Genomic DNA, 15,559 nt, shown 5'->3' with positions numbered 1-15,559 from the left:
GTAAAGGATTTAGAAGAAAACATGAATGTCATAAGATAAATAGAAATACAAAAAAATAACAAAATGGAACTTATACAATGAAAAATAAAATATTTAAGAAATAATATGTTAGTGGATGGGATTAACAGGATATTAGACATTATAGAAGTAAAGATCAGTGAACTTGAAAACATAGCAATAAAAAATAGCCAAATGAGGCACAGAGAGGGAAAAACAAACTTAAAGAAATGAACAGACTCTCAGGGACTTGCAGCATGCTATCAGGAAGTAGACCACAAGTGCAGTTAGAGACACAAAAGGACGGGAGAGAGAGACAGGCCAGGAAAAAAAAACATTTTAAGAAATAATGACTGAAAATTTTTCAGGTTTAATTAAAATGTAAACCCAAATCCATGAAGCCCAACAAATCCCAAAGAAGATGAATGTAAAGAAGACATTATGTTGTCACAAATGGCCAGATTTCATCATTTTTTATGGCTGAGTAGTATTCCATTGTGTATATACACCACATCTTCTTTATCCATTCGTCCCTTGATGGGCACCTAGGTTGCTTCCAAATCTTGGCTATTGTGAATAATGCTGCAGTGAACATAGGGGTGCATGTATCTTTACGCCTTTGCATTTTCAAGTTCTTTGGATAAATACCCAGCAGTGGGATACCTGGACGGACCTTGAAGGTATTATGCTAAGCGAAATAGGTCAGAGGGAGAAAGTCAAATACCATATGACCTCACTCATAAGTAGAAGATAAAAACAACGACAAACAAACACATAGCAATGGAGATTGGATTGGTGATTACCACAGGGGGAAGGGGAGAGGGGGAGGGAAAAAGGGGTGATTAGGCTCACGTGTGAGGGGATGGACTATAATTAGTTTTTGGGTGGTGAACATGATGTAATCTACACAGAATTTGAAATGTATTACGATGTACATCTGAAAGCTATGTAATGTTATAATCCAATGTTAGTACAATAAAATAAATTTAAAAAAGAAAGAAAACATTACAGTGGCTAGCCTGGTGGCATAGTGGTTAAGTTCACATGCTCTACCTTTGTGGCCCAGGATTTGCAGGTTCAGATCCTGGGCATGGACCTACAAACTGCCCATCAAGCCATGCTGTGGTGGCATCCCACATACAAAATAGAGGAAGATGGGTACAGATGTTAGCTCAGGGCCGATCTTCCTCACCAAAACAAAAGAAGAAGACATTATAATTAAATTGCTAAAACCAATGATAAAAAGAAAAATCTTGCTATCAGCCACAGTAAAAAGGTCTGTTACATACAGGGGAACAAAGTGAAAATTAGAGCAGACTTCTCATCAGAAACTACATGTGAGGCAAGAAAGGAATGACATCTTTAAAGTATTGAAAGAAAAATCAATTTCGACCTAGAATTCTATTCCCAAGGACAGTGGAATGGCATGAAGTGCTGAGTGTAAGAAAAAAAACTGTCAACTTAAACTTCCATACCAAGTGAAAATATCTTTTCAAAAATTCAGTCAAAATAAAGACTTTTCAAACAAATAAAAGCTGAAAGAAGTCATAATTCTCAGATCAGCACTACGGTAAATGTTAAAGAAAGTTCTTCAGGCAGAAGAAAATTATACCACATAGAAATTTGGGTCTATACAAAGAAAATAAAAGCACCAGAAAATATAAATATGTGGCTAAACATAAAATATAATATGATTTTCTTATTTCAAAAATTTATTTTAAAGATTATTTAAAGCAAAAATAATAATTCATTGTGGGGGGGGTCATAAAATATGTGTAAGTAAAATGTGTTCAGACAATAACCCAAAGGATGGGAGGAGGAGATGAAAGAATATTGCTTTAGGAGTCTTACATTATGCATGACGTTGTGTAACATTATTTGAATGTAGACTCTGGTAAGCTAATGGCACACATTGTCAACTCTACAGCAATTGCTAAAGCAAAACAAAGAAGTTTATTTAGCTAGTATGCCACTACTGGGGATAAAATGGAATTCTAAAAAGTTCACATTAATTCAAAAGAAGGCAGAATAACAGGAAAAAGGAAACAAAAAACAGATGGGACAGATAGAAAAAAAGAAAGAGATGATTGACTCATATCCAACCACACCAATAATTATAATAAATGTAAATGTACCAAACACTTCAAGAAAAGGCAAAAATTGTCAGACTGGAGATGAAAGCAAGATCTAATTATGTGCTGTTTACAAGAAACTCACTTTAAAGGCAGTGTGTTTTGATGTTTACTTTTGTATTGTGTAAGTGAAATAGTGCTTGCCAAACAAATTGAAAATGGGAGAAAGTTTAAACTGCTCAGATAATAAGCAATTCTTCAGTAATTTTGGACTAGTAATTTTTCTTCCAACAATTTGTGTGATTTCTGGAATTCACAAGAGCAAGTCACAAGGCCAAAAACAGGATTATTTCTTAGCCCTCATTCTGTTTTCAGATACATAAAGTTGCTCAGACTTTCACAACTACAACAAAAATTTCACAATTCTTCAGTTTTTATGAATTATAAGGTTTTGTTACATAGGAACTTTTGTGATTAAACATTACTTGCTCTTTCAGAAAAGAAAAACGTATTTTTACTTTTCTGAGAATAATTAATACATATTAATATAAATAAGGATAAAATTCAACTGTTTCGTTTTTTAACTCTACAAAAAATAATGTAGCCAATTCCCTTTATAAAAGAAATTATTATTGAAAAGCCTCCAGATCCAGCATGGAATGAATTGAAATTCACATCTGAACTTTAAGGTCATCAGGTATATTCCAATCCATGTACTTAAGGTTCCTTGCCATATAGAGTTTTTTGAAAAGTTACCCTTTTTCTTTTTATCGTAATATGAAATCACATCCTCATCTGAAATAGAAGACTTTCTGGAGACATCATCTTTAAGGCATATGAAACATCCCTGTGTTACAGGTCATACGGAAAGGAGAAGTGAGTTGCTGCTGGATTTGTACGGGCTGCAAAGAGAATGAATACGTGCAAGATGAGTTCACCTGCAAAGCCTGTGACTTGGGGTGGTGGCCCAACGCAGATCTAACAGGTAGGAGCTCCCTCACTTGTAAACACTGTCGCCAACTATTGACCTTTCCAGTGTGCCCAGTGTGTAGGATGTGAGCAATTAGCTCATGTCTTTTTCAATATTTACTTACGGTGTGAATTTTTTAATGCTCATGTCAAAGAGTACACAGAAACTCCTTATAAGCTTTCCATGATCTATATTGAAAGGAAAGTTCATTTAAATCTAAATGAAAGTGTATCAAAAGAGTATTCTAGTATACCAGTTGTCTTCTGTTTTTCAGTTTTAAAATTTTATTTGAACATATTTCTAGTCACTTTAATTTATGAGGTGACATACATTTATTATAATTTATTATAATATATATTTATTATATATATTATATAATATATATATTATAATATATATTACATTATTTATTCATTTCTTGAACATCTATGTATGAGCCACTATTGCAGGCCCCAAAGGTACAAAGATAAATGGAACACAGCCTCCAATTTTATTGTGCTGAAAATCTACCAGGGAAGAAACATGGAAAAAATACATAACATAAAATAGTTATTAATATAATAGAAACCTTTATAAAATGTTGTAAAATTTGTTAGGAAGACAAGGAGATGAAAAAAATTCCAGACAGAGTAGAGAACGTAAGAAATGTGAAAGCATATAAAGCATATAGTACATTTAGGGAAAATCGTGGAACAACTATATGATGTTGGTTGGCAAACACTAGGGCCTAGTAGAGAAGTGCTCAGAAATGAGTCTGGATGAGTACACTGGAAGTGGATGGTAAAAAGCATCTGCACGACCTTTTCCTAAGAGTTTGTATTTTGACTTTCAGCAGAGGAGAACCATTGAAGGATTTAAAGTGGTGAATAACCATCATGATGTCTGTGTCTCAGAAAGATGCCCCTGGCAGCAATATGGATGAGGGTAGTGAGACTAGACTATAGAAAGATGCTGGGGAGCCATTGCACTGGTCCAAATGAGTAATTTCGTAGAGTGTGGATTAGGGCAGCTGCAGCAGAAATGGAGAGGAATAAATGATTGCAAGAATGATTTACTAGTAAAATCAATGGGACTCATATGGATGGATTACATGAGTTTGTAAGTTTCCTAAAAGGCACCTTTCAGATATATGAGTTTTGTTTTCCACAGACCGTGGTTCAAGCTAACACAAGAGAGGTGTTTCACAAACACTTTTCAGAAATTTTAATAGTAATAGAGCCATAGAGACTTTGTCATCTGAGTAACCTAATTCCTCCTTTGGGAAAGAGGAAGCTGACACCTAGAGAGGCAGACTTGTGTGCCTAAGGTCATGAAATTATTTAGAAACAGAACCTCACTCACTGACTCCTGATCCTACACCTCCCTGGTGTTGTTGAAAATCATTAGAGAGGGTAATGTTCTTGATGGTTATTTACTTTTTGACTTACACCCAAATTACAGTATAAAACAAAGACATTGTGTATCTTATTCAAAGCACACCAAAAGTGACTGGGTGAGTAGAACCAGGTCACATAATTAAAATTATACTTATTAAGTGAGAGTACCTTGTAAAATGGTTAATCCTGTTAGAAAAAAATTAGTCTGAGTATCAGAAAGTTTTTAGAAATCACCTAGTACAAAGGCATTTTGTAAAGAAAATGGAATTAGATCAGAATAGTTTTGAGGGTACAAAGTGTATCTCACTCATCTTTTTATTCTTTAGCTGAAAATTGGTTTTCAACTTTAATCTGCCTAAAAGTTACCCAGGAATTACCCACCTATGGAGATTCCCACAGCCTAGTTCTGAGACTCATCCTTCGAGAAACATTGCTCTCTGGCTCATAGCCTGGTGCCTTGAACATACTAGCAACCTAATAAATGTTGTTCTATCAAGAGAATTAGAAAGAAGAAGGGACCGACTGAAGTTCCTCCAGGTCAATGCAGCTGGTTAATAGAGAAGCTACTACGAGAATCCAGGGGTTCTGTAGCTGGGTCTAATGCTCTCTCACTATGCCATTTATCTCATGGTTGCATGCAATGGACTGGCATGGAGAAGCTTTTCCAACCTCTTTTTTGGACACAAGCCTCCTTTTGCACTCATGTGTGTCTCTCTTCACATCTTTATCCTCCTTCATAGTGTGTGTTTCCTGCTGGGCTTTTTATCTTGAGTGAGAAGGTCCCCTTTGATCACCCACTGTGTTTGGGGACTGGAGTGGACTTACTCCTCAGTCCTCTCTGCTATTTGACTGAGATCAGAGCTGACTAGGAAGAGGTTCTCTCTCAGGTTCATCTGAGAAATCAGAAGTCCTGGCTTTGAGTTACAAGAGTTCTTCTCTTGTCTACGTTTTTTTTGAGGCTTCCCCAAACTTTTCTTACTGCTCCATTTTCACCTTAATTTGAGCTTATCTCATACATGAAAAAGAACTTCCATTCTATCTTAAAACATTAAAATACAAAAACTTTCTTAAAAGATCTAGTGTGTTATAGTAATGGAATTCAAAGTCATATATTTTATTCCCCAGAGATCTTCCATTGTGGGTAGGTTGTCTGCCCACTGCCAAATGATCACCTCCATTGATTAGGGCTCTTTGACTTAGTAAAGAATAAAAAATATCCTCCTTGACTGTAAGTAGATCAATGGTAATGCAATTATCTTTCTAAAGAATTTAGTCTACTATCACCCATCATATATGTAAAAGTCACTTTGACATTCAAATGAGTTGAGCCAAGCAACAACTCAAACTGCCTTTATCCAATAACAACAGATAAGTGGCTTCTTTTGGATCATATATCCAAGTTATTTTGAGAATCTTACGTTTAGGGTCTTGCAGAATATACCTCTCTCATACTAATTTCTACTTGGTTTTAATGACGCCTATTGTTTCTCCCTCCCTTTGAGTCTTATACATGAAGAGAAAATGAGATTTCATTTGCCACTTACTTGGTGCCGTGTCAGGCTCAGAGCGAGGGCGCAGTACACGGCAATGCGCTGTTGGTTGTTACCATGGTAGCAGTAGTTGTGAAAAGAGAAAACCCACAGGCTCAGAGTACCAAAAATCAGCAGAAATGCTCAGAGGTGTAAATGCATTGCCTTTAAGTAGGTGTTTTGTTTTCATGGGTGGATTTTTTTTTGCACTGAATTTTTAGTTAAAATAAGAAATTATTCTTTGGGAAATTATTCTTTGGTGTTTATTACTGAAGGTAGAGTTTGTTACAGTATGCTTAAAATCATTTTATGAAATAGCTACTTTCCATATATGCTCCAAAGACTCTAATATTAATGAATAAAAACATGTTTATAAGTGAGTTTTTATTTTCATTAGAATATGTTGGGTTTTAGCTATGAAGAAAAATTGGTATATTTCTTAGAGGAAGTGCTTTATGAAGCTGTTGATAACTTTCTTATATTTTCTTTTTGGAAAAATGCATATTTTAATTCAGCATTAAAATTCACACTTTATTTCTTATGATGCCTAAAGAGGGATCTCTTCTGCTGTGATACACAAGTTGACAGTAGTTTAACAATTCATGGACCAATTATATGAAATCCAGTGCTACTTACTGCTTTTAAAAAGTCAATTAGTATAAAAGGATTCCTCAGAAAGCCAGTCAATTTTATCATTAAAAAATACGAAGAGGGGCCAGCCCGGTGGCACAGCGGTTACATTTACACGTTCTACTTCGGTGGCCCAGGGTTCATTGGTTTGGATCCCGGGTGTGGACCTATGCACCTCTTATCAAGCCATGCTGCAGCAGGCATCTCACATATAAAATAGAGGAAGATGGGCACAGATCTTAGCTCAGGGCCAATCTTCCTCAGCGAAAAAGAGGAGGATTGGCAGCAGATGTTAGCTCAGGGCTAATCTTCCTCAAAAAAAAAGTAAGAAAAAGAAAAAAATAGGAAATGCTGAGTTATAGAAATTAACTAATTTAACTATTTTTCTCCATCCTTACAGTTGCTGTGACCTCTCATATTATGTACTCATTTATCTAATTTTATATTAAATACTACCACCTGCTTTGTGCCAGGCATCTTTTTGAGAAACTGGGGAGATGTGGGTGAATGAAACAAGGTTTATATCCTGGGGGAAGTGCTTCATACGAAACTAGACATGTAAACAGTCAATTATAATATAAGTCATATAGCAGGAGTATGTGCAAAATATTGTATGAACACAGAGAAAAAAGCAATTATTTTTCCCTGGGAAGAGAAAAGCCTTCACAAAGGAAGGAATATTTGAGCTGAACATTGAATAATATATAGAATTTCACCACGTAGTTAATTAATATTAATGTAATAACATTAAAGAAAGCATTTTTGATGAAGTCTTATATAATCATAAAATATTATTGTAAATGTTATTAACTGTCCCAGGACACTTTGGGTAGAATAATTGTGGCCCTTGATTTCTTGATCATATTAAATTTTCTTAATAAAAAAGAAGTTCTATATTAACCCTATCCGCCTCCAATGCATTTGGATCTTACACGTGAGTCAATATTTGGTTCAAAAATTAGGAGTAACCCCTGGTCCTCAGATCAGAGTTATTACCACTTCTCTTGGATTTTGCTCAGTAATTTGTAATCCACTTGAAGGAAACTGACTTGTCTGGTGGTTCTGGGTTCTCTGGGGTAGCTCTAACCGGGGACACCGCCAGGTCCTTAAGTTCTCAGGGCTTTAGATAAGGTACGCACAACTCCCAGAAAGCCTTCTCCTTCTGGCTGCTGGGGGTCAGGTAGGTTCCAGACACTCTTCACCACTGGTTCAAGGTAGCCCCCTCTCTTCCAGTCTTGGGGTACCAATCACATCTGGTGGTTGGACAACTCTTCTCCCTAAACCTCAAAACAGGACAAAAAATGCATTACATTACATATATGAACAATATAGATATTATAGCTATTTCTTCAAGATATTAAATCTAGTGCTTCTCAAATTTAGGATGTTGAAAAAAACGAAAGAAGAAAGGAAAGGAAAGAAGAAAAAGGAAAATAAAAAAAAACCTTTTATGAAGCTTATTCAAAACGTAAATGAGCAGTCCCAATCCCCAGGGCATTCTGTTCTGGGTGGTCCTGGGTGGGCGTTGAAAAGCCTGGTTTCCACACAGGGAAACGAATCTAGGATCTTCACAAGAGATAAGCGATCATAGTGAAGTTGTAGGTGTCTTGTTTCAGGATGTTGTTATGACAAACTGCTACTGTTACAACACAAGAATACTCATATCCCCCTCTAGCATGAGGATGTTTTTCTTCATTTGTGTGTAGTACACCATGTAGGATGGACTTAATTTACAGCTAGTCTTGGAAGACTCTATGATTATCTATGGAGATGGCCGAGTATCTGTCTTTGACTCTTGGCTACATTAAGGGGATTGAAATTTATGATGTGCAGTTTGAAGTTTGAAACTTCACTGGTGAAAACCAAAGCCGGTTTGTTTACTGATGGATTTCACCTGGCATATTTTATTAGACAGACTGATTTGGCTATACGGCTTGAGGTTGATAAAAAAATCTTCACTAGGAACTTCTGCCTTGAGCTGTCTTAAAGCCAATGTTCATGGTGCAGATTTTGGTAGCTCAATCCACAGGTGAGGTATGCCCTTGTGGGAATAAGGATCCTAGAGAGCTTGCACCTGGATATCTCTTGGTCCCTTGGTGCTTACGTTTCTACTACATGTTTTGCCTTTAAGTAAAAGCATTATATGAGTACATTCTGTGAGCCTTCTGAATCCTTTCATATATCCGAACTCGTGCAATCTTTGCATATTCGAAGAGTACCATTACTGGAAAAGTTAGTGTAACATACCTAATGATAGCTTGATATACATGAATTATCGAGTTGGAGTAATTTGTCTCTAGTAAAACCTAGGCTTAGGCAAGTACTTATTATTAGTAAGGAGTAAGGAGAACATTAAAGACAAACTCAGATTTGTATAGCTTTAAATCAGTAAAGAAGAAAGTATGAATAAGCAAGAGTATACAAAGGAGAGTATGATATATACAAGAATCTTCTTAAGACCATCCTGTACAGAAGACCATTGTGTAGTCATCAGTCTGCTCCAAGGGTCTTGGGTTAACAGTCAACTTCCATGGATCTTCAGCTTCTGCAGGCTCTCTGCAGAACCTCAGTTTAAAATGACTAAGGGGTGCAATCTTCAGCAATATTAAGGTTCCTTTTTGCTTATCCAGAGAGTTGGGAAGAAGATAGCCTTGGGTAATTTAAATTCATGAATAAATATTCAAGTGAAAATGTCCCAATATCACTAGATTGGTAAGTTGGAACATGCTAGCTAAGACCACAAAATCTAGTCTATTTTAACCATTGTAAGTATTGTGGCTTTTCAACAGGGGAAAGCTTCAATCCTCCAGAAAATAAACACACTATTTAAAGTGGTACATATTCATAAACCACAGAGGCAGACAACAGTATACAATCCATTTGCCATTATTCAAAGTGTCCTTTTGCAATTATATCAGTCAGTGGCCCTATCTTTACAATTTTTCCAGATTAATTTAATTACAAATGAAGCAGGAACTTGCCATATCTGCTATCTTGGAAATATTTTCCCATTAGTGTTTAATTTTTGGGCTAATTTGTCCCTACTCGGATGAGTTCTTTCCTTTTTTTTCCATCAGGATTTTATCCAACATCTATTGGATATTTTATCTGGTGCTACCAGATAGCCATTCTGGTTTTATCAGATATTATCCTCATGGATCTTGCAACACAATCACTCTGGCATTTTTTTTAAGAATCTATTTTCCGGCCAGATTTTTTGTATCTATAATTGAATCCTTGAACTTCTCCATGGATTTGTTATTACTAATAAATTATTTGCTGCCAGCTGACTGCTGACTCGTCAGTTTAGCGTGATAATCTCTATAATATTTCTTTTATATTTCTGAGGTGTTTTTATAGTGTCTATAGCTTTTACAGCATCTTTCTTATTGTGAGTCTCAACCTTTATGGCAGCAATTATTTTATATAACATCAATATATCAAGAAATTAATATTATTTTTCTAAGAGTGCCTGAAGATCTTTTTAAAAAGTTATTTCTATATGATGTTAAATAAGTGAATTATTCTGAAAGCATACCAGCTATTAGTTTATGTATCTGCTCTTTTCTTTTGACGATTTGTTAAGCCACAAGAAGACCATGATTCACTTATTAGAAAACTTTAGATTGTGGTCAAGTATTGCATTTTATAATACTGACTAGACTACTTACTGTGTATTAAACCTAGTAGTTTCCCTTTTTATCTTCACTATAAGTAAAACAATATTAAGTCAAGATTTAGTACTGGGGTGTTAATCATTACCTCCTGGGTAGGGACACTGCTTGAATGACATCAACTCGATTCTGAGATTCTCCACCATTGATTAATGTTTCTAGAGCTGCTGCATTATGAGCATCACATCAGTGGGTAGTAATATGGAAGGGGAAGTAACAACAATTCATAATTAGCTAATTAACTAGTAGAGTGTTGGATGTTTCTGTTAATAGTAGGGATTTATTATGTATGGTAACGTTAGACTTAAACACCTTGTACAAAACCTAAAGATATTTTGAACAATTTAGTTTATGCCGGCAATTATCCTTAGGAGAGAAGACTAAGCATTGCCTATTGAATTAAGAGGTCGGCTCTATTGAGTGAATTAGTTATCTATTGCTGTGTAAAAAATTACTTCAAAATTCAGTAGCTTAAAACGGCACACGTTTATTATCTCTCTGTGAGTCAGGAATATTGGCACAGTTTAACTGGGTCTTCCACTTCATCATCTTTCACGAGACTAAAATCGAGGCGTCAGCTAGGGATGGGGTCTATTCTGAAGGCTTGATTGTGGAAGGGTCCACTTTCAAACTCACCTATGTGATGGTTGGCAGGAGGTAATCCTCAAAGATTGTTAGACTGAAGGCTTCAGTTCTTTGCTGGTTGTTGGGTGGGGACTGCTCTCAATTCCTCGCCTTGTGAATCAGCAACACGGCAGGTCATTTCATCAGAGCCAGCAAGAATCTGCTACCAAGATGAAAGTCATTATCTTATGTAACCTAGTTTTGGGACCAACACCCCATCAACTCTGCTGTACTCTATAGAAAAGAAACAAGTCATAGGCCTTGTTCATACTCAAGGGGAGAGGATAACACATGGACACGAATCCCAGGAGGGGCATCATTGGGGACCATCTTAGAAGCTGTCTACCATAATGAGCAATGGTTCTTTGATATGTGCTATGCTGTTGAGTTAATACGTCTAGATCATGGTGTAGCATTTTCATATATATATACAAAAAAGGAAAGATTTATGATAATCTAGGTGCCTAGGACAAACTGTGTGCTTATGTGCTCTGTTCCAATCCATCTTCCTATTTCTGTGGAGTTTCATCCACAGGGATTCTGAGACAAAAGCTATTTTTTGGATAATTTCCTAAATTATACATAGTGTAGATATTTTCATGACTAGAGCAGCTATAATTTGATCATGTGTAGGAACTGTAATATATCTTGTCTGGAAGTAAACCTACTGATTAAATTTATGGGTTTTGTGCCACAGAGAATAATGTATTCTTCCAATAATAATCTCAAAATACCAGTTATAGGTTGGGGCATAAGATTGTTAAAGATTTTCACTAATTGAGTGGTTTTATTAAACCAAAGTATCTGATGTTCTATGAATAGTGAGATTATTGGTAGACATAAAGTCACCTATATCAATAAGAAAGAGGTCATGCTTCCCTTCCTAGTTCGGAAGAAAGACAGGGAGTTCTTGGGTGCCAGTGTCTCCCATGGAGTTGTCATTGGACGGATTTTAGGTAGTTGTCCCTTTTAATTTGAGCTAATGTGGGACATTGGCTTTTTAAATGGTACTTCTGTTTGTGTCTATAGTTCTTTTAACAACGGGCTCCCAAATCATAGAATAGAGGTCTTTTTAGTTGTTTTACCCAAAGATATATAATTATATTGTTTCCTAGCTTATTTAATCTCTAAATCTATCTGGAAATGTATCGGATATTTTCTAAGTTGATAATTTTACATTTTAACTCTTTTTTTCTGTTTGATTCCCCTAATTCAGGTCTGGGTCTATTTACAGAAAAAGAAGATATAGTCCTTATGTCAGCTGTTGAGTCTGCCTTAGAATTGTTTGAAGGTTTTCTAAAGTCTTTCATCTTTCTTTAGTTTATAATTTTGAATAATATAAATACAATTTCAAATCTTTCAAATTTCAAATATAAATTTGAATCTTGACTAAAGAAAAGCTTCTGAAATTTCCTTATGTAATGTATTTTTTATTTTTACTTTTTAAAATTTTATACCACTGGGTTATTTAAATTTTATCTGTGGCATTTAAACATTTTCCTCCAGGAGGCTAACAATTAACTGAATTAATTGGTACATGTCTATAGTGCAGGACAGCGAATATCTAATAAAAATCCTAAATTCTGCAGATAATATTTTGCCTGTATCCCTGAAATTTCAGAAAATTATTAATTATAGCTCTTAATTTAGTTCCAGACCAGGGTTTTCATTCAACTTCCATATTTCTGACTTATATTCTAGAAATTCAAACTACGGTACTCTTTTCTAATGAGAAGTCTGAGAACAGAATATCTCATTTACAAAACCAGGTAAACTTGCATAGAAAAAGAGAAATACAAAGAGGGTAGCTTTCAGAAGTTTACAAGGGCCTTGACAAAGCCTACATTGGAATTGGAATTTTATTTAGCAAGCTCCGTATCCCAGTTAAAGGAGCTGAATATTGACTATTTAGTAGTTTAGTCCCTAGTTTGTCCACAGCATCTCTTAAATATTTTAATTTCTTGATTGTGTCATATCAAAAGTCCCTTCTAAGGGTCATTGTTATACTAAATATCTATCTATCTACCATCTATCTAATCATCTTTCTAAACTTTATCGAGGAAATGAGAAGATTTAGGATTAAAATCTGACTTTCCATAGGAGGCCGAAGTTCTTGCAGGAAGAGGTTGAGACTTTGACAGAGACAAACCCAAGAGACACAAGGGAGCGAGGCCACTTTGATCAGGCAGGAGTGAGTGCCTGGGAATGGCCGGTGCTCATTTTTATGAGGGAGTCTGTTTCGGATTGGCTGATTATCAGAAGCAAGGGCTGACAGCGACTGGGTGGCATGGGGGGAGCTGCTGTTGACTAAACAGGTTTAAAACAGGTTCTGATGGTTCCTTATTCCCATGGCTGCAAAACGATGAAACTCTTCCTAAATTTATGGAAATATTTTTACTCTCACAATTTGGGAAATATTGGCCCAGACCAAACACAAAATCCTGCGAAGGGATTGTCTCCAGGACCGGACCAAACTCTCTCTGTCTCTGAAATACAAAACAGGCTTTGTTCTCCAACTCTAGGGAAGGATAAGCAAGCTTTTAAGAACATAGCATCTCCTCTCCTTTCAAGAGATGGTGAGGGGAGCTTTCATCCTTTCTCGGTATGTCTATTAGAAGCTGATAACTCAGACCCTCATATGACACATACAGATCATACTTGACTGAAGGGGGGATATTTAAGGTGAGTAATATAATATGTGCTAAATATGAAAGTGCAGCTTCTTCTAAAGAATTCGAATGAAATTTATGTTTACAATACTCTGCTGGCCAAAAAATACTTGTCTTTGGTCTGGACTTGCCTCTAGACAATAGCCACATAAAAATAAAAATTCTGTCAGTTCGTTTCTTACTAACTTATTCCATTACATTATCACCATTTAACCTTCACTGGAAACACAGTTTTAACTTCCTTCTTTTTCTTTCTTTTTCTGAAAGTGTGGAATCAAATTCCACCCACAGAGTGGCATCCATTTATAATGCTGGTGTTGAAAGGAAAGATTATTTTTATAGGTTCAAGTATGTCACATTAGGTTTGTGATGAGATTAGGTTGGGAACATGATTATCCAGGGAAGACAGTGATGCGTCTTTATTTGTGTAATAGTGATTTCTTATTTATTTTTTTGGTGAGGAAGATTCGCTCTGAGCTAACATCTATGCCAATCTTCCTCTATTTTGTATGTGGGATGCCTCCACAGCATGGCTGATGAGTAGAGTAGGTCCATGTTGGGGATCTGAACCCGTGAAACCAGCTGCCAAAGCTGAGCGCTAACCACTTGTCAATGGGGCTGGCCCTAGTGAAGCATTTTTTAAAAGCATTAAGATAACGTAAATCATGGAAGATGCAAATATAGCTACGTCTCTGCTAACTAGTAAGCGTTGTTGTTATTGATCAGTAGAAATCTTGCAGTCATTCTAAAACTATTTTTCTCATCACAGGCTGTGAACCCATTCCTGTCCGCTATCTTGAGTGGAGCAATATAGAATCCATCATCGCCATCGCCTTTTCCTGTCTGGGCATCCTTGTCACCTTGTTTGTCACCCTCATCTTTGTGCTGTACCGGGACACACCAGTGGTCAAATCCTCCAGTCGGGAGCTCTGCTACATTATCCTCGCTGGCATCTTCCTTGGTTATGTGTGCCCTTTCACTCTCATTGCCAAACCTACCACCACGTCCTGCTACCTCCAGCGCCTCCTGGTTGGCCTCTCCTCTGCCATGTGCTACTCTGCTTTAGTGACCAAAACCAACCGCATCGCACGCATCCTAGCTGGCAGCAAGAAGAAGATCTGCACCCGGAAGCCAAGGTTCATGAGCGCCTGGGCCCAGGTGATCATTGCTTCAATCTTGATTAGTGTGCAGCTAACCCTGGTGATAACTCTGATCATCATGGAGCCCCCCATGCCCATTCTGTCCTACCCAAGTATCAAGGAAGTCTACCTTATCTGCAATACCAGCAACCTGGGTGTGGTGGCCCCTCTGGGCTACAATGGACTCCTCATCATGAGCTGTACCTACTATGCCTTCAAGACCCGCAATGTGCCCGCCAACTTCAATGAGGCCAAATACATTGCATTCACCATGTACACCACTTGCATCATCTGGCTGGCTTTTGTGCCCATTTACTTTGGGAGCAACTACAAGATCATCACTACCTGCTTTGCAGTGAGCCTCAGTGTAACGGTGGCCCTGGGGTGCATGTTCACTCCCAAGATGTACATCATTATTGCCAAGCCCGAGAGGAACGTCCGCAGTGCCTTCACCACATCTGATGTAGTCCGCATGCACGTTGGCGATGGCAAGCTGCCCTGCCGCTCCAACACTTTCCTCAACATTTTCCGAAGGAAGAAATCGGGGTCAGGGAATGCCAAGTGAGTTATCTGACCTGGGTTCACCTCCTGCTCTCTCTCTCTCTCCCTCTCTCTCTCTCTCATTCTCTCCATCCTTTCTATTTTCTTCTATTTGTCTAAATCATTTTCTTCCATTCCTCCAATGTTTTTCACTTTCTAATCTTTTCTCTTTTTTCAAATCTCACATTCTGTTGCAGTAGGAATGTAATTTTAAAAGTCTTTTTTGTTTTCATTCTTTTGGAAGAGCAAGGAGATGAAGCAACAGCCAGCTAAGCATATTCTTATCCTTACCTAGAAGCTGCAGTTTCTATTCTGTCAATAATTTTTTCCTTTCACATG

The 15,559-nt window shown here is 36.9% G+C and overlaps 1 protein-coding gene across 14 annotated transcripts in view; it reads left to right on the top strand.

Annotated features, from left to right (window-relative positions):
- Positions 1-15,559, top strand: part of GRM1 (glutamate metabotropic receptor 1) — a 374,689-nt gene that overhangs the window by 323,434 nt on the left and 35,696 nt on the right. For all 14 annotated transcript variants that reach the window (XM_070256560.1, XM_070256554.1, XM_070256558.1 and 11 more), the window contains exons 7-8: positions 2,928-3,054; positions 14,311-15,241. In XM_070256560.1, coding sequence (XP_070112661.1) covers positions 2,928-3,054; positions 14,311-15,241 — 1,058 coding nt within the window. The remainder of the gene's footprint in view (positions 1-2,927; positions 3,055-14,310; positions 15,242-15,559) is intronic.

Source organism: Equus caballus, chromosome 31 (genome assembly GCF_041296265.1).
Source record: "Equus caballus isolate H_3958 breed thoroughbred chromosome 31, TB-T2T, whole genome shotgun sequence".
Classification (NCBI taxonomy): Eukaryota; Metazoa; Chordata; class Mammalia; order Perissodactyla; family Equidae; genus Equus; species Equus caballus.
The sequence above is the reverse complement of the archived record's forward strand: the minus strand, read 5'-3'. Positions and strand labels throughout refer to the sequence as shown.